Below are 19,549 nucleotides of genomic sequence, written 5' to 3' on the forward strand. Positions count from 1 at the left end.
ATGGCCTCATTTATTTATGCAGACTTTCAAAGGGGATGGTGTCACTCTGTGGTCAGCGCTGCTCTTTGTCAGTTTTCCCTTTGTATTTTCGACTCCACTTTTTTGTCTTACTGTGACACTCACCAGGACGGTAATGACATTAGTTTCCCAGCAATGAAAAGGTCAGAACTAATGTTAGAACAAAGTGCTGGAGAATATGGAATGAGGTTAGTTACAAAGAAATGGCAGTAGGTGACACAGAGGGTTGTTCTGCTGTCTGTTCCCCATCTTTCTTCCTGACACGTTTTACCTACTCCATTTTTCTTCTCTGGCTTCACTCCTGCCCCCTATGGGCTGTAAAAAGAATGTGCTGTCGAGTCTGCCTGATTAGTAGTGCTGGAAGTGAAGCAGTAAAGACAAGATGATCTTCTGCTCAAACTCCTTCCTGTAAGCATGTACGTGTGTGTTGTTTTAAACAAAAAGTAGATCCTATATGTTAATCTGGAAATAACAAAAACATTTCTTGGCAAGATTTTCTTTCCAATTTCTGGATTAGCCACACCTAGTGATGAACTGATGGAGTTTCATGAAGCGTTTAGAGCTCATTAAGTTGTGTCTTTGGTTTCAAAATGCTTAGAAGTTTCAATAGAATAACTGTTCAAAACAATAGATTATAGATCAGGGAGTGACTTCTAGTGGACTCTGAATGAACTAAACTGCTTCATGAAGCTTCATCGACCTATAACTACTATGTTTCAAACACAAAAGTACACTTTTGGATAGTCCTTTTAATTTGAGTACTGGTGTGATTTAAGACTTTTTCCTGTTCTAAGCGTTTTTAGATACCTGGCTTAGAGGGCAACTAATGTGAAAACCTCACTCTCCTGAGTCACTCACATGTTTCAAATGTTAAATTTGTTCTCTTCAAGATGCAGTAAGTCTCTCATCATGATGATGTTTTGAACTTATTACTTTATATATTCTCCCCCGTCTGAAATCTCAGCGAAAGAGAGGTTACGAGAGCAATTATAAAGTAATAATGGTCTTCACTCCTCCTCCAGCCAGCTGTAATAACGCCCGCTTTGTTTATACAACAAGTTGCTTGAAGGTGGAGACTTCCGCGATGGATGATGCAAGGTGACAAACCTTGATGCTTGACCAATCACAGCAGAGTGGGTGTGGTTACGGTAAACAAAATTTAATCTCCAGAAAAACATCCAGGTGTTACCGATCAGGTCCTTTCTTCCAAGTGTTTTCAGTGGGCATAAACACATTTTCTAATGTAACTATTTAAGTAAAAAGAGAGTTTTGTACACAGAAACACATACTGATGAGTACAATAGAGGTCCAACATCTATTTAAGAAACACTTCAATCAACATTTTAGTTACACTTCAAGAATTACACACATTCTAACCCAAGCACTAAAAGGTCAACCGAGGGCGACTGATGACAACAACAAAACTACAGCAGTCGGTCGCCAACAAAGCTTAACCCCACTTGTGATCCTGCATAAACTCAGGCTTAAAGTCAGTGCACATTGACCTGAGATAAAAACGCTGAATGTCAGAGGTATTCGTTGGATCGACAGCCAAAGAATTCCACAACGGATGAAAGCGCTTCCTTTCTGCTCTTTCATTATCAAACGCTTTGTGTCTATAGTCTGTCAAATGTAAAATACCAATTTCACAACCCACTTCAGTTGATTGCCGGAGCAAAAATGAAAGGGTGGTGAGAACCGCAGTTTGTAGATTATATTCCAATGAATTTACATTCCTAAAGGGCACAATCTTGGAGTGCAAAGTTACTCTGCAACAAAGACTTTTTTCAACTGAACATAAGATCAGTTTCTATTGGTGGAGAGTTATAAAGTATAATCACGATTGCATTTTCTGTCATTATGGTGGTTTTCTTTTTTCATCATTTTTCTTTCACCAATCTATGTATGTCAGGTAATTATATCACACTAAATCCTCTGTAGCTGTAACAGCTAGTGCAGTATTTTCCTTGTATAGTTCATTTTTGCCTGTTATGCTTTACATTAGATTTTTTTTTTCCAATATTGAATATAATTTGGAAGAAAATAGTTATATTACTTGCAACACATTATTCCTGATTACCCTTGTACTGCTTTATATCATTTTTTGGAAGAAAAAAAAGTTTAAATCTATATAATGATACAAGTTCCCCTGAAATGAAAGAATGTAACTTGTTCTTTCTCCAATACTACAGTATATGTTTTTTTTAAAAAATCAAAACCAATCCAAAAGGTGAAACTTGTATAATGGTACTATTTTAGAAAATGGTCTTTGATCTTATATTTGAATCATTCCTCTGCAATTGTATTACTTTTTAAAGTTTTCTGCTATATTTGCTGCATGCTTCTTTCTCTTTTTTAAATTTATAAATCATCAAACTTTTTTATAATCCTCATATTATCACACTTTCTTGACTTTTTATTTGGTATACAATTTTTATTTCTATCCATAGATCTTGTTTTTGTCTGCCTAGTAATGAATCTTATTTTATTGCTCATTCATTGCTCAGAGAGAAAAATCAGATAATCAACAAAGTTAGTTTCAGAAATATACTTTTCATTCAATCATTTATAATCCCTATAATCTATTGATACTTATTAATCTGAGGGTGCCCCCTGCTGAGCTCTAGAATGTGACACTGTTTCATGAAGCTTCAACAACACGTCACTAGTTTGAGGAACCCTCAGGATGAATGAGTAAGAAGCTGCTCCTCTCAGCCTGGTGAGTCGTCAACTCTTAAAAAACAAAGTCCTTCTGATGTGACCTTGACAACAGAAACACAAACTAGCGTCACTGACCCCTAATTGAACCGATGCCCCTGCGTTGGTCTCCTGCCTGGCCTGTGAACCTATTATAGGCAAACGAGAAATCTCCTCGGATGAGCGAGTCTTCGCCTCCGTCTCTCCTCGTGTCTGATCCTCCTAATAGACGATAATGTTATTATGTTTCCATCAGAGGAGCCAGAAGAGATTTACAGCGCCGCTGAAATGTGTTTGCTCTGCGAAGGTATACCTCGGATCAATAACTGCTCCTGCTTGTGTCCTCCTTGTTTATGATGCTGATTATATGAGCTATCAATTGAAAGTTGCACTGGCTCATCTCCAAAAGAAAGACAAAACAATGCTACTTTTACTGTTCTATGGCTGTTATTCCGTGTTCAGTTCTGTACTACTGTGAGTAAAATATATATTTTAGATGTATTCTAAACCTGAGGAATAACCATCGATCCCAGTCTTTAGTATTGATGGGTGGATGAAGCTTCATGAAACAGTATCCTCAGCCCAATACATGTCTCTCTTTGGTCTATAATCTATTGTTACAACAACAAAGAGCGTCACCTGCCGATCTTTTAAAAATAGGACACCGCTTAATCACCGCAACACTTATATTTAGACATAATCACAATTGTTTTTAAATTAACTTAATCAATACATGTAATAACGAAACAAATTCCCTGAGCATTGTTTTTAATCATCTATCTTTGGTCGTACCTCTATCATCATTCCTCCGAGTCTTCCTTCCGTTAAAAAATGCTCAGAAGCGCGAGGGTCTTGTTTTTTTGTTAATTGGCTCGTCCTTCTAATGCGTCTGTATTTCCCTGCAGGCTTCGAGTTGCTGTATCAGCCGGAGGTAGTGCGCCTGTACCTGTCTCTGCTGACGGAGAGCCAGAACTACAACACCCTGGAGGCTGCTGCTGGAGCTCTGCAGAACCTCAGCGCCGGACAGTGGACTGTGAGTCCCCCCCGTTTTTCTCGTCGCTTAATAGCAGCGGTTTATTTCTTATGATTTAGATTTTAAGGAAACCGCTTTCATCAGAAGCATGTGGAGAAAACAAGCTTCTCAGACACAGTCTTAAGATGTAATATCTTCCGCAAACTGCTTCTGGTTCTGGCCTTTTTCATAATCCTCCAGAGTTCTGGGCTCTGTCCAAAGACATGCTGGGCTGCAGCGTGAATGTTCTGTGAACCTCTCTGTGGGTCTTGTTAAGAGAATGCTGCTGTTTTTATAAATGTAAGATGCGAGGAAAGCTGATGCTTCGAATATCAGATCTTTCTTATTTATCACGTTTGACTAAATATTTGTACTTCCTCCAACTATTTTTGAAAAAACAAGCTTCGCTAACTACCTAGGGCACGCGGCTGGAAAGGTCAACAGGAGGGCACATAGAAACAAACAACTGTTCATACATAGACAATTTAAAGTTCTTATTCCAACTCAGTTTTTTTAAATGGGAGGAAACTGGAGTACACAAACTAATCCCATGAAAACAGGGAGGACATACAAACTCCACACAGAAAAGACGTAGGTTGAATCGAGCGGGAAGCAAACCAGCAACTATTAGAACTGTTTGAGAAGTAATAAATGTTTTTAAATTTAAAAAGAGCTGTTGTGATGAATCAAGCATAGAAATACACAACCCAGTGTTTTGTAATTTCACTCAGAATTGTTGTGGTATTTCAGTTGAACATTCTTAAACGTGTGAGTGACGTCTGTGTGGTTTAGAAGATGTTCTGGACAAACATAAAGTCTTCTTCCGTGCAAAGATGCGACTCTCAGCACAAACAAAAACTAGCCGCTGTGAGGAATTAGAGTTTGGCAAGCGTCAAAATCTGCTGAGACAAACTGAGAACTCCCACTCTTAAATATTTTCCTCTCAATAATTGTCAACAGCGCTCATTCTTACTCGTCTGTTGAAAAGAAACAGTAAATCTCTCATGATTGATTAACAGGATTTATAGCTGCACCTTGATGGAGAATTTAATCTTCAAGGAAATGATTTTACTTCAGAGTTAGAGAAGTATTAGCAAAGAAAACAACTCATTTTTCTATTCCTGCCGCTTGCGAAAATCGACGGGAGCTTATCTCCAGTTAATGTCCAGATTCCAATTTTAGATGACAGTGAAATATGTATAAGAAACACTTTCATTTTCACGTAGCACTTACCTACACAACTTCCAAACCAACTTAAAAAATAATAATTGACTTTCCTTATATAACTCACAAATGTAGTAATATAGAAAACGTACCATGATAGGATCAAAATAAAGTGATTAAAATATTAACGATTAACGGTCTGTGATAATTTCCTGGTTTTATATAAATATAAGTAAGTAAGTAAGTAATTTGTATTTATATAGCACTTTTTGTTAGGATTGACAAAAACCGCCAAATGTTTCTACATTTAGGATCAGTTTAATAATAATATAATTAATTAATTTTGAGCTGTAACATTGGGATTGTGTCATTTTAGCACACGTTAAAGACATTTAAAAATATATAACTTTTAGTTATTCCTATTCTTTTGTGTCATATTGTTTCACTGTGAGCTATGATGACATATTTTTTTATATTTTGAGGTGTTGCAGAATATTATTTAAGTTTGCTTTACTTACAACGTTACAAAATAATACAAACGATAAGATTTGTTTTCACGTTTCCCCGTAAAAAGTCAGCAGCTCACTACTGCCATCTAGTGGTGAACGTGTCTCCCGCCGTTTTTTAAGTGCGTCTCCGGGGTTCTGAAATGTGGAACTCTTGTTTTTTAATAATTTTTAATTGAAAGAGAAACACACTTCTGGGTTAAAGGAAGACAAAGGACCTCAGACAGCTCAGTTGTGAGATATGAGGTGTTGAGGAAATATAATGATGAACAGCAAATATTTCTTCTTGATGTTTCTTATGTTTCCACGTCTGCCTCCTCCAGTGGTCCAACTACATCCGAGCCACGGTGCGGAAGGAGAAGGGTCTTCCCATCCTGGTGGAGCTGCTGCGCTCTGACTCCGACAAGGTGGTCCGAGCCGTCGCCATCGCGCTGCGCAACCTCTCCATCGACCGCCGCAACAAGGACCTGATCGGTAATAGTATTAACTAGTATTAGTATTGAACTACTTAATCTACTAAAGTTAAGATAAGTAAGAATAAGTAATATTTGTTTGAACTACTGCAACTCAATGTTTGAACTGTGTGTCTCCAGGGAGTTATGCCATGAGAGACCTGGTCAGTAACTTGCCCAGTGGGCAGCAGCGGCCGGCCAAGAACCTGGAGGAGGACACGGTGGTGGCCATCCTCAACACCATCCACGAGATCGTAACAGAGAGTTCCGAAAACGCTCGTTCCCTCATCCAGGCCCAGGCCATAGAGAAGCTGGTTGCCATCAACAGGACCAGGTAATAACAATAATAAGAATAAATACTTCTTTATCAGCTCTTCTTTTACTGTGGAATGTGGTTTTCTAGTTATGGACTGATAAAGCTTCAAGAAACAGGGTTTAAAAATTATTTGAAGTTAGTTGGTGAGAACAATACAGTATAGAACAGAGAGTGCCCTCTAGTGGACACTTAAAATAATTGTTTCATGAAGCTTTATCAACCCATCACTATTCTTTAGCAGTAACTCAAGGCAAGGTGTGACATTGGGATTATCATTATTATTATTTCATACATTTCTCATTGACAATGAGCACAATATAACTGAATGTTACGTAAACAGGTGCAGCTCTTATCTGTTTAATATACTATACATGAGATGTTTGTATATATAAATATAAAAAAAAATGTTATCAAACATTGTACAAGTTAATATCATATCATAATTATTTTTCTCTGTTAAACAAAGTCATTTAAAGATTTTTTCCAACCAAAATGTTAAATATCTTCCGTTTTACAACTTTATATGACGTATCGAAAGAATTAATGACTTTTTAAACTACATTTTCTCAAGAACCTGTTTCAGATTTAAGTTCATCACAGTTTAAGGTGTGTAAAATGACTTCTAAAAACATGGAGCAGGTGTCTTTCCCAATATACTAGCACATTCAGTTTTAAATGAAACATACACAAATTGAACTTTAGAAACTTATTTCCATTCAACTATAAGTGCAGATGATCTCACTCTGAATGTACTGTCAGGATTAGCTCGTGGCTAATGCAACATTATTCATTATTGATGCTCGCGGATAGCATCTGCTAGCTGTTAGCATCACCTCTTGACTCAATCTAGCTTGAATATCACCCAACCTTTTATTTATCATAAAATGACCTTGTTTAAAAACACCACGCTTTAATATAAATAAGATGTTATATTTGTTATTTCTATATGTCAATGTGTTCCTGAAATAATTAGCTTCCTTTTTGTGCTACGCTAAAATAGCCTGTTTCTTAAACCAATTTGATAGTTAAGGAGGCACTTTAGCTGGAGAGCTTTCTTTTCATTATCAATGACTTGTGTTGTTCTTTAGGTCATAAATTATAGCTATTTTAAAATGAATCCCATCCTCTTGTTCTACACGGCAGCAAATCTTCTCACGTGAGTGTGATATCATCCACGGCGTCTGGGTCTAGCAGCCCCCGTGTGCCCTTGACTGTTAATTTGCATCACGAAGCGTCGCATTAGTATTCACGCCGGATGTGTGAACGTGTCTCTGATGGCCGACTGTAGCGGCTTCACCGTCGAGACACGTCTGCGCACACGCCGTCTTCATTAGCAGCGTTTTGCTGGAGGACGTCGTCGTCTGAAGCGGCGGCAAAATTACAAGTGTGTGGATCTCAAGTTCACTCTCCACGTGAAGGCAGAGTTAGATCCACGTCTTCAGGAACAGAAAAAAACACTTGCAAAAGTCTGGTCCTGGTGCATGGACCCCCCACGTCCATAAACATCAGCGTCCGCTCGCGACACGTCTGCGTCCCTGCAGAGCAGTTTGCTGAAGCAAGAGTGGTTATCAAGACGGATCGCTAGCAGGCACCGTCGCCGTTGTCTTGGAGTTCTTTGATGTTAATTACCCTCATTAATTATCCTGGTTTATTTGGACTCTTCTCAGCCAATCGGGCCGCGAGACCAAGGCGGCGTCGCATGTGCTGCAGACGGTGTGGAGCTACAAGGATCTGAGGAACGCCCTCATGAAGGACGGCTGGAACAAAAGCCACTTCCAGGTACTGATTCCTGCATTGGTTGTGTATTTGAAACCTGGAAATTAAATTTTCACCTCGGTCCGTCGAAGTTAATGCTGGTTTAATAAGTTGTCGTAATTAAATCTTATAAGATGTCTTATGAAACTGTTGCAATTTATTTTTTACTGCCCACTTCCCTGCTTCAACGAGCCATTCACGTCATAAACAAAGCTGCTTACAGTATGTGATCATACTGATCCATCATTTTTCAAGTTTAGTTATCTCTGGATAACTGGATAACCCAAATGTGTTTTGAGGTATCCATGGTTGTGATACCACAAAACACATTTCTTTCAGGACTTCGGGTCACCTTGACCCTGAGATAACACAAGGGTTAAACAGTGCAGTAAAATTCCTTTGGAACTATACCTTATGTAAACATTTGCCTTTAACTGTGGTATAGTGCTGATCTCAAACCTAATGGTTTTCATTAAAAAAACAAACATCTTTATTTATATTTGGAAGTTATTGGTGTAAAGAATATTATTTTTATATTTATAATGTTTTTTTTCTTTAATACTGTATCTTTGTGATATGAATGAAATAAATAATAATGTCTATTTGTGTATTTGGAACTTAATTACGTCAATGGCTTGAACAAAAATGTTAAAGCCTGAAAACAAAAAGTCTATATTTGCTAAATAATTAAGTTTCAAAAACTAAATCATAAGCAATACGTTTATTATGATTTATGATACCTATAAAAGAAATAGGAGGCTTTGACAATAATTGGCATTTATTGAAGTTTAATCCATCTTACAACTTGTGGTTGTCTAAAGGTACATTTTTTGGGACTCAGAGAAAAGCAGGGATTTACAGACTTACTATGCAACTACTATCAACCTGGTTGAGACGTCCCATGAGCTGTGTTGATGAAGCTTCATGCTTTTTAGAGTCCACTAGAGGTCACTCTATGATCTATTGCATTTAATCTTCACATGCTGTTTATACCAGCTGAGCTTTAAAAATGAGAACACAGCTAACCATAGAAGATATTTGTCTGAAAATGAGTCAACTTCTGGTATAAATTGTGTTGTGATGTTTTTCTTCTCTATATAATCACTATAATTTAGTATTAAAACAAAATGTTCTGATTACCTGCAGCCAATGTTTATCTTTCCAAGTCACAAACAAGGACAACTCTCTGGGGATTTGATGTTTTCAGCCCAACTCAGCAGAAAACAAAAACAAAACAAACTAAATGCAAATGTCGATGCAGGTCAGACAGTTTAATAAGCTGATGTATCTGAACTGCAAACCTTTCCTAAATCCATGAATTTAATTAAGACAGACCTTGAAGTTTCATTTTACAACTTGATCTTTACTTCTGAATAAAACCTTTTTGTGGAAAACCTGTATAAATATAGATAACATCTGACACTTTTTAAAAATGAAAAAACCTTTCACTGGTTTAGTTATGATACACCGATGAAGCTTCATGAAGGCGCCCTCAGTTTAGAACTGATTTGAATTTGAATAGAATAGTTACTGTAAAATCATGAAGCTTCATCAACACAACACTAACTGCCATCAAGATGACGAATGATACATCTTCGCTTCAAGACATTTTCTATGATAAGCAGTCTGTTGACGTTGTGTTTCTTTATCCCACAGCCGACAGCGATGACACCCAAAGCAACCAAGAATGGCAAGCCTGGCTATGATGACACGACTCTGCCCCTGATGGAGAAGAACCTCGGTCAGTGCAGCGTCTCTGGGTTTTCTGTCTTGGCCTCAGTAATGTAAAAGTGACACTAAAAACAGAACATTGGTGTCAGGGAAGTTTTAAAAAGTCTCTGCTATCACAAAGGGATTAATAAGATATGAAACAATAATTTCTATCATAAGCTTTTAGAAAGAATGTTACCTTTAGACTATCTGGTTTAAAAAGAAAACACTGAAGCAGACAGTATTAATCGATACAACATCAAATGCCACTCAGACCAGTTCCAGTTCTAGGTTTCAGCCCAGGGTTTCGGCACCACTGCACTAAGATTCCAAGGTTACCACACGTCAAGTTTGAATGTGAAAATACATTTCTTAAAGTGAACTGGCTCCACGTAACAGTGCTCTATCGATGAGTTTGGTCTGATAGGCTTCCAGGCACCGGGTCACAAGTGTCTGGTTAGTTGATCCTTCGAGTTTGAGCGAGCAGCCATGTTATCAACCCCAGGCTTTAAAGACTGACCTCACCTCTAAACCTGCTCCTGTGACCGGACAGTTCTTCAAAGCCTCGCCAGGAACATCCACAGTGAACTCAGATCAGACGAGAGGCTCTTTGATTGAAACGTCTTTCAGATGTTTGAAGAAGGGAAACATCAAAATGGGTGGATGCTCGTGGCATAGTGATCGACATTAAAGCAGGTTTTTAATTTACCTTTTGACCCATAAAAATCATCTTGACTCAATCTAAATATACTGCTGAGAGGCTTAGGGAGGGTCGTCAAATCTTCCTTTTGATCAAATAATATTTGTATAAAATATTATTGTATGTCCTCAGCCTCATTTTAAGGAACTTCTGTTTTTAAATTACAATCTTAGTTGCTAACAAAATCAATAGTTATTTTGTTACCTAACTATTGGGCTGAAAAAACATATTAAAAATCAAGAAAACAGCTTCTATTTGTCTTCTAAATGTTTTGCAATCTACCTTGGTAGGACATGATTCAGACAGAGATTTGGATTCAATTGAATGCATTAAAAAATCGAATTGGACTGAACACAATAGAATGTAACAAAACAAACAGATGTATTTATAATGATCCTATAGTTAATGGAATTAAGTCAAACATAAATATATATATACTGTATTTATACTATTAATTAATTAAAGTCGAAAACAGAATCCTATTAACTTCTCTGGTAAGCAAGGTCGTTTGAAAACTAATCTGGAATTTTTCTCCAAAGTGTTAAATGTCTTCAATTAAAATTGAGGTCAGAGTTAAAATTGAGGGACACTCCAGACTAAACAAATGAGGGATGACTTTAAAATTAACATTTTAAAATGTATAAATAAATCTCATCATCTCTCATTTAATCTGATCAAAACCATTAAAAACCCAATAATCTTCTTATTCTTATTTTTCTATTCTAAATTAAAGTTAACACATTATGGCCTCAAATGTTATAAATGGCCTGAAGGATCATTTATTATTGATTAATACAACTTGTGTTATACATCAATTAAATTCAGACATAAATCCTACTGTTATAAAAAAAATGTTTCAGGAAATTATTTAAAAAAAAAAATCCAAAGAACCAAATAAGAAAGTTTCAAGCACATTTTGTTACAATAGTTTCTCGAAAAGTCATTATAGTTTATAGTTAGGTATGTGTGTTCGAACTTAACCTTTGTGTTGTCTCTGGGTCAAGATGACCCGAAGGCCCGAAATCAAATGTGTTTGTTGTATCCCTTGTGTTGTCTTTAGGTCAAGGTGGAGGGGTTTGATACCTCAAACGCATTTGTTTTCAGGCCTTCGGGTCAACTTGACCCTGGGATAACACAATCCGTAGCTGTTTTTTATATGTGTGAGATGGTTTCTTCTTCCTTCTTCAAACATTTCTTTGTTCTTTCACCTTTTTTTCAGCTTTGAGCACCTTCACTGCCTCACTTCTGCCTCTTGGTCTCCCTCAGCAAACACACATCAATATTAACAACCTCCTCCTTCTCTTGACAGCCCTTGTTAATGTATTGACTGAAGAATAAACGTACAGTCTTGAGCAGTGACTTCAGCTGACGATGTGTTCTCTCCTCATTAGACGGTTACTCCACCATTGAGCAGAGAGACAGAGACTGCAAATACAAGACTCCTGACGGCTCCATGGACCTGACAGAACGGGAGCCATTAAAGGTACAGAACGTTTTTAGTTTTTGTGGGATGATGGCACACAAGATGGAATAATGATGTGAAGCCACACGGTGGTCCTCATTAGACGGTCCTTATCTTATTGAGCGTCTAAAGAGGCTTGTCTGTTAATGTGGTCTGCGGCACCTCTGAGCTTTTGTTCTGCCTCTGATCTGTGAGACACCAGCTAATGGCTCGGACGCTTCTGGCTCTCAAGAACTAATTAATCCGCGTCTGATTAAAAGAATCATCAACAAAAGTCGTCGTGATAAAGACGCTCATCGAGTCGAGTGGTCGCCTGCTGATTACGCCGACTTCACAGGGCAGCCCGAGTTTGTTTATCAGCCAGCAGGACGCGATCTGGAGTCAAAGCGGCATCGGAGGGTGTTTTCGACGACTTTCAAGTGCTTGATTTTTGATCAGAGATCAACAGCAGATGAATGGAGTTCCTTCCCGCAGGCACACGTCACATGAAAGCCTCGGAAAGTCATTCAACTCAGTTCGGCACTTTGTCTCTCGAGTCATCGCCGAGGTCACGCTTGACTCCTACACGTCTGTCACAGACGGAGTCACATTTCATTATTCAATTACAAATGATGTATCAAAGTTAGACCGCATTGTTGTTCACAGTCTTTAGGAAATCGTCGGATGAGACTAGTTTCAAAATAGTTTCAAACATGGACTTCCTGTTTATCTGCTGCATTAGTAAATAATGGTCACTAAACATTCTATTTTTTTTTAACCCCCTGTCCTAGGGGTGTGTGTATTGGCAACAATCCGTCCCTACGATACGTATCACGATACAGAAGCAATAATACAATATATTGGGATACTGTACAACAACGTATTTATAGTTTTGCCCCAGTACTTAACTCTAAAATTGCAAAATGTATAGTCCACATTAAAATATGTGCAAACATTAGCTTTAAAAGCTGTATCCTCTCATCCTCAGTCAACGCCAGGATCCTGCGTGATTTCATTGTGCCTTAAACTGCAAATTACGGAATGACTGCTGCCATCTAGTGTCCGTAAGCTTATTTGCAACACAAAAATGAACAAACACTTTGAACACTTGCATGTTAATTAAAAAAAAAACAAAAAAACATATGATTTAATTGCATACACAATATATTGAAATGGTATGATTCAAAAGCCACATTTTTTCAGAGCTATTCCTGAGCACGGCATGTTACAGATACAGTATTGTGACAAAAATGATTGCAGCTCAGTGCATCAATATTTTCTCATTATGACAATTGATTTGTTTTTATTAAAATATTGAATTATTCATACACATTGAATAAACATGAACAAACAATTATTTGACCTTTTTTTTAATGTTTTAGATGATTTAGAACAATCACGAACTAACCTGGTGCAACAATTGATCAGTGTGTAGTTAACTGGAGTGTCGTCATGCGAGTGTACTGCTCTCTCTGTTCCTGCAGGTCTGAATGTTCAAACGACTCTCTCCCGCTCTCTTTGGCATGTTCTGCTGTGTCGTGATAATTCCTCTTCTGTTCAGGGAACTAACACGGCTTCGCTGGTGTCAGTGCATGTGTGCGCAAGTCTAATTGTTACATGTATTGATCTTTTTTTGTTGTTGTGTGTGTGTGTGTTTTCTTTTAACCTCCCTTGGTCACAGAATGACACAAATAGGAAACACTATATCAGAAGTAACAGGCCTGCGGTCAGTCTGGTGGACGCTTGCGATGTTAAGCCCCAGCCTGTTGACTCCTGGGTCTAATGCATGCATGGTAGGTCTGAATATTCAACTCCAGCCTGGTACTCATCCCGTCTGTTTCTGTTCCACTCCATCCTCACCACGTCTGCCTGCGTCCACAACAGTCGTGTCCCAAATATTATCTCCTGCACAGACTCTATGTGTGCTCCAAAATAATAATAAGAATCTTATACAATTATTTGGACCATTTTTAAATCTCATCTTCATTTTAATAGTACTACAGTCACACCAGTAATGGGTTCATACCTTGTGACTAGGTTAGCTAGTTTTCCATTGGTTTGGGCTGCAAGAATGCCAAAATATATTTGCTCTGTGTGAATGATTCAGAGCATTATTGGTTAAATGACATTTCAATTGACCGGAAACTGTAACGTTTCTATCTTAAAGTCGAAAATATGTCCTTTCTGGAGATGGAAAGCTGGATCAGGTAGCTAGACAGTATTTTCATATAAGGTACTGAGAGACTGTTTCAACTCATCATAACCAGAAATCGACTAAAAAAAAACTTTTCATGTGTGGAATAATTATGAGTCTGCAAAGTGCAAATCTTATCAAAAGTCAGGGACATATTTTTCAGCCTTACAAGGTCAATCAATTGGCATCAAGATTTAGTCTGTCGTTTAGTCTGTGCCAAAGTTTGGGGGATTGGTTACTGTCTGACTTGAGTGTCAGATTGATGAACAAACTGCATATTTGGGCTTAAACTCAAATAAAGAACCTCTAAATTGAAGCATATGAAACTAAACTCTGGTTGGTTAATAACAGTTTATTTTAAACTGTTGGTCAAATCTTCAAGTTGACATATTTACTGAGGATTGAAAGTGACTGACAGCAGTACGCAGACACCCTTTGGTCTGTGTTTACTATAGAACTACAGCAGGTTCTCCGGAGCTAGCTCACGGCAAATTGGTGACACATGATGAAGGAGAAGCTCTTGTCTGCTCCACAAGGATCCACCGAAGGGATTCACTTATCTCTAAATGAAAAGCAGCAAGGAGGCAGAGGAAAGAGACCTCTCTGCTGCCGTGGTGCGATCATTGTGACACACACAGATAAATAATTCATTAGGGATGATGAGCAGGATAATAAAAAGGTGTATAAATAAATCTGTGTGTAGGTTTAAAACATTTGTACTCTAAGGCCCGCTAAATATAGGTGCTTGTTATTTATGGCTAAAATATTGAAGCACAATTGTAATGATGATTTAAAGGATTGAATCAGATAAACCTGGGATATTTGACTGTAAATAATGTACGAGAAGATTCCACTGACTGATGTGTGCAGGAGTTGACCTGGTTCTTCTCACAGACCAACTTTCTTCAAGGAGCATGCTAGTGTTTTCTCTTTCATCGTCTGTCCTCCACAACCTTCACTTCTTAGATGTGTCACCTTGCTTTCATATCAGCTGCAGTATAGCTAGTAGTCTGTGATTCTTTTGAGTTGTAGTAGATATTGAAACTTTTATATCTAGAATCTGAAGGTAAGTAAAAGTCATTTATTTGTTCTATTTGTGATTGTCCATCTTCGTGTTGTCTGCCAAATATTCACTGTATGCCGATCACATCGTCAAGTACTTTGATTTAAAAAGCGATTTTTCAAAAATATTTGAAGAAAAAATACCAAAGAAAGAGTCTTCGTTACCATAACTTGAGTTATTATAAATGGCATAAGTGCAACTGTGAGTTCACAATAAACACAATGTATGTGTCACATCTCATCTACATTTATAGTCAGTGTGTAGGTGTTTACATGTTGCGGTACAGCATAGGAGGGGGGGATGCTGCATGTTTAGGGCAACAGGCTTTGAAGTGTTTCTAGCAACGCGTTTCAGGCGACACCTGTTGTATCAAAATGTGAACCAAGATTTTACAGTATAGAGTATTACATCAACAATACGAAGAAATGCTCACAGAGCAGCTACTGAGGCTCCCAGAGACAAAAGCGGTTCCAACGTTACATCATTTTCTTACCAGTAGGTCAAGTACTTTTTAGAGTGGCTCTTGAGAGACGGCAGGAAGTTGTTTTGTCACCCGTAACAAAACAATATCTAGTGTGCGGCTATCACTGTGTCCTGTGTTATTCTCGGTGTTATCTTGACCTTTTAAGTATATATTTTATTGAGTATTATTTTGATTGTTTAAGCGCTTTGGGACCTTGGTCTGGAAATAATATATATATATACTGTAAATATAAATGACTTACTAAATGACTTACTGTATTGTGTTGTCAAGTACCTGGTTGTCACCAGCTTAAAACCAATTTGCCATAAATGAAGACCCTTTTGTTTTAACTTGAGCCCCAGTTAGCATAACTCATGCACAACTATCAACATTATCTTAACCATAACAAAGTACTTCGGTTTTCAGTGAAACCATCCTTGTTGTAGCTCAATGGCTAACTTATAGCCATACTGTAGGTCTGATCCGTGTATCTGTTGGTCATTTTCAGAGTACAGTCACAGTCGTCAATACGCTGCGCCAAAGTTGCCATAGTGTAAACGCTGGTCGCCAAAGCTTGAGCACTAGCTCTAATAGCTGGAGCTCCGACTCACTGGTATCCAAGTTAACAAAAGCTTTGTTAGCACGTGGATGTCATAGTTTGGCTTCTTCTGTATCAACTTGATTCATGGGTTTGTTTGTTCTTTGTTTTCTTCACATTAAAATCACAGTCACATTCTGTGTTCGTTTCATCCTCTTTCATGGATTCATGTTCAAAACTGTTGCTGAGAGTTGGACAAAAGCACACAACCTTTCAAAGAATCTAACAAAACGTTCAAAAGGTTGAACACCATCAGAGGTTTAGAGAAACAGTGAATGGAGGTCAAGTGGAAAAACAAACATAAGGACTGTTTGAGCTCTTTGTCTTGCTCTCAGAATAGGAACAGAATGTTCTTTTCCTTCCAATCTTTTCCTAACTGTGTTTTTCTTCTCGCATTTCAGGCTTGAAAATGATGGTAGAAGACGTCGACTGTGTGAAGCCAGAGGAGAAACTCTCATCTCACTGCCATTTCATACAGAGCTCATGTTTGGAGTTGAACTTTGTACAGACTGAAGGATTTTCAAGAGTTATAAGGATACATTAACAGCCACCTGGTCGCAGCAGCCACTGTTAATGCTTTGGAAAAAAAAAGAAACGCTTTTCTTTGTTGTTTAAAAAAAAAAAAAAAAGACTTAAAAAGAGACCTGCTACTTTGACATATCTACATTCCCACTGGACAGCATGTGAACATTTGAAGACACAGATGAAGAAAGTGAAAGAAGAAAGATGGAGAAAGGAAGTGAGATCTGAAGGGGTTTTATTATTCACGTCTGCAAAGGTTCTTGTACGGAGTTTGACTTTCAGTGTGTTTAGTGGATCAAGAAGACAAATGGATAATCAGATAACATGGCCGCTGTGTTTGGAAGGAGCTGCACCTGATTTGAATTTGAAAGTGTGATGAAAATAAGAATATGGTAAGTTGAAGTAGGGGAAGAGAAAGTGATAAAGTGAGGAATATTCAAAGTAGTTCAAAACAGAAGGAAAAGAACCAACGTTCTGGAACATGAGACATTTTGTTTATAAATGTTTTTCGAAAGGAAAAAAAAGGCAGACTATTGTTATAAAAATATAAATCTAAAAGCCTTTTTTTATTTTGTCGGATTTTCTATAAATGTATATTAGGGTCAAAGAAGAAAATGAAGGAGAAAAAAAAAAGTAGCTGTTTGGGAAGCACATCCTCATTTGATAAAGCCTCACCACGTTTGTACACGACCAATAACCACGTAACTTAAGTGTCTGTCGAGTCCCGCCGACGATCACCTATTTATATTTTTTACTGTATCTTTACGAGAAGAAACACATGAGGAGACGTCGTTCCTGAAAACAGGAGGTTGCGTCGGAGAATTGCAGCTGCAACTTGAGGAAGATGCATGTCTGACGCATTCAATGGGTGGAGTGTTTTCTATCTGCAGCGACACCCTCGAAGTCTCGACTCGAGCACAAACGCTGCACGATCTCCCATCGCTAACACATCCGTCACCAGTGTGAGCCTGTCGGCATCGCTTTAGATGTAACTAGCTTCTTGTTCCTGCCGAAATACAAACATTTGATAGCCACATTTTACACCCATTTATACAACTTTTGATATCAATAGCTCAAGTGCATAGGTCTATGTTGTGCTTGTATCGGTTAGTAAGTAGTCGGAACCTTGAATCAGAGTGATTCATTTTGCTTTTGCGTCCCACGTCACACCGCTCACGACCGTTCAGTGTATACAGGGCTTTTCAGATCAATGGTGAGCATGATTTAAGAAGTGTACAAATGTTCATATAATATCTTTTCAAAGTGCCAGTTTTTCGTGGTGTCATTTGGATTATGAAGCATTCATGACCGGAATCCTGATGCGTAAGTGGATGTGACTGAAATATGAATCACACTGTATAAAAAAACAAGTATGGTAAAATAGTATATATATTTTTTACGATGTTGAAGGCGGGGCAGCTGAGGTTTAGAACAGCGTAGGTACAGAGTCATATTTTTTTTTCCTCTTGCTGGGTAAGAACAATTTCCCTCACGGTCCACGTGTAGAGCGCTGAGTTGGAATCTCTCATTGGCGAATGGCATGTGCCTGCATTGATGATTTTTTCTTTTCTTTGTGATGTGATTTTATAAAGCCTGCATATTTTACACAGTGTTTACAAAGATGTATGTTGTGGTAAAAATCTATAAACTACAAAAAACAAGTAAGCTTCACTGTATAAATGTTAATTCCAGAGGTTAAAAAAAAAAAAGGTTCTAACAATACCCAGCATCCCTTTGTGTCCTCAGTGTGGTTTCATTGGACAATATTGAAGTCAAAGACCATCGATGTGACATCTTTGGTGTCGTGGATCATCTTGCATTTACGGAATACAACTGTCGAAACAAGCCCAGGATACAGACACAGAAGGAATCAACCTACCAGTGTGGATGAAACTTTCAAGATAACGGTTCTACTCGGTAGCAGATGTGTTTGTACCTATCATGTGCCTTAACCTTTTCCATGGTATCAAAAAGTGTTTTATAAAAGTCCCTCTTCACAAAAGCTCATTTCTATAGTCCCGACGTCCCTCATCGCTGCCCACAGAACACGATCGTTCACCCCTCACGCCCCCTTCATCCCCCGTGAGTAGTTTAGACTGTTGGTGGTTTCTTCCTTGTACTATAACCCTTAGAGTCGTTAAATATGGTTTGATTTCTTAGAGAAGTAAAGTTGTCGATGCTATGGTAGCGAGCAGAAGAGATACCACAGTGACCGAATGTATTATGTTAATTTTACTAATACCCACAGACAAATATTACGCTTGTAAAACATAACGGAAAAATACTGGTTTGTAGAGTATACATTTGGTGTGTTTTCAATAAATCATGCCTGGAAAGAAGGATGAGTGTTTTTTTTTATTTTGAGTGTGTGGTAAAACTAATTCATTAACTAGTAGATGAAGCTTCATGAAGCATTAGAATATTTTTAAAAGGTCAGTAGGTGGCGCCATAAGTTAAAAATAATGCAACCTTTCAATAGAATTGTTCAAAGCAATAGATTATAGAGCAGAGAATGACATTGAAAGCTTCATGAAGTGTTATCACTGCTGTCAACATGTATGTGTTTGGACGGAGGGAGGAAACCAGAGTTCCAGGAGAACAAGAATTGACCCCGGTGCACTCCAGGAGCTGCCTCAAGCAAGATACCTTCCTACAGTATGTCTATAAGAAATACAAGAATATCTGCATACAACACACACAAAATGAACATGTCTTGTTGGTTGATTATGTATGCTGTACATGTAAAATAATACACTCACTCTTCAATAAAGCATTCGCTGTACCAAAACAAATGTTATTATTCTTTAAAATGAAAGAAGTAACAGTATCTGACCTTATGCTAGAGGGAAACATATTGAGCATTTGAAATACAAGAGTATCTAAACGTGTGGTTTCATCATGAGAGATATTAGAGAAGATAAGAGTCTTGCTTTACTTT

General features: G+C 37.9%; 1 protein-coding gene across 5 annotated transcripts in view; it reads left to right on the top strand.

The window, feature by feature from the left end:
- arvcfb (ARVCF delta catenin family member b) overlaps nt 1-18,950 on the top strand; it is a 187,688-nt gene extending 168,738 nt beyond the window's left edge. For 2 of the 5 annotated variants that reach the window (XM_087796718.1, XM_087796726.1), the window contains 7 exons: nt 3,621-3,748; nt 5,721-5,871; nt 5,991-6,183; nt 7,833-7,944; nt 9,577-9,661; nt 11,722-11,813; nt 13,453-13,821. In XM_087796718.1, coding sequence (XP_087652844.1) covers nt 3,621-3,748; nt 5,721-5,871; nt 5,991-6,183; nt 7,833-7,944; nt 9,577-9,661; nt 11,722-11,813; nt 13,453-13,554 — 863 coding nt within the window. In that variant the 3' untranslated portion in view covers nt 13,555-13,821. Of the gene's footprint in view, nt 1-3,620; nt 3,749-5,720; nt 5,872-5,990; nt 6,184-7,832; nt 7,945-9,576; nt 9,662-11,721; nt 11,814-13,452; nt 13,822-16,490 lie in introns of those variants that run through there. The other 3 variants (XM_087796744.1, XM_087796735.1, XM_087796753.1) reach the window with 2 other exon arrangements.
- Nucleotides 18,951-19,549: the final 599 nt, after the last annotated feature.

Source organism: Callionymus lyra, chromosome 1 (assembly GCF_982586985.1).
Source record: "Callionymus lyra chromosome 1, fCalLyr1.hap1.1, whole genome shotgun sequence".
Classification (NCBI taxonomy): domain Eukaryota; kingdom Metazoa; phylum Chordata; class Actinopteri; order Syngnathiformes; family Callionymidae; genus Callionymus; species Callionymus lyra.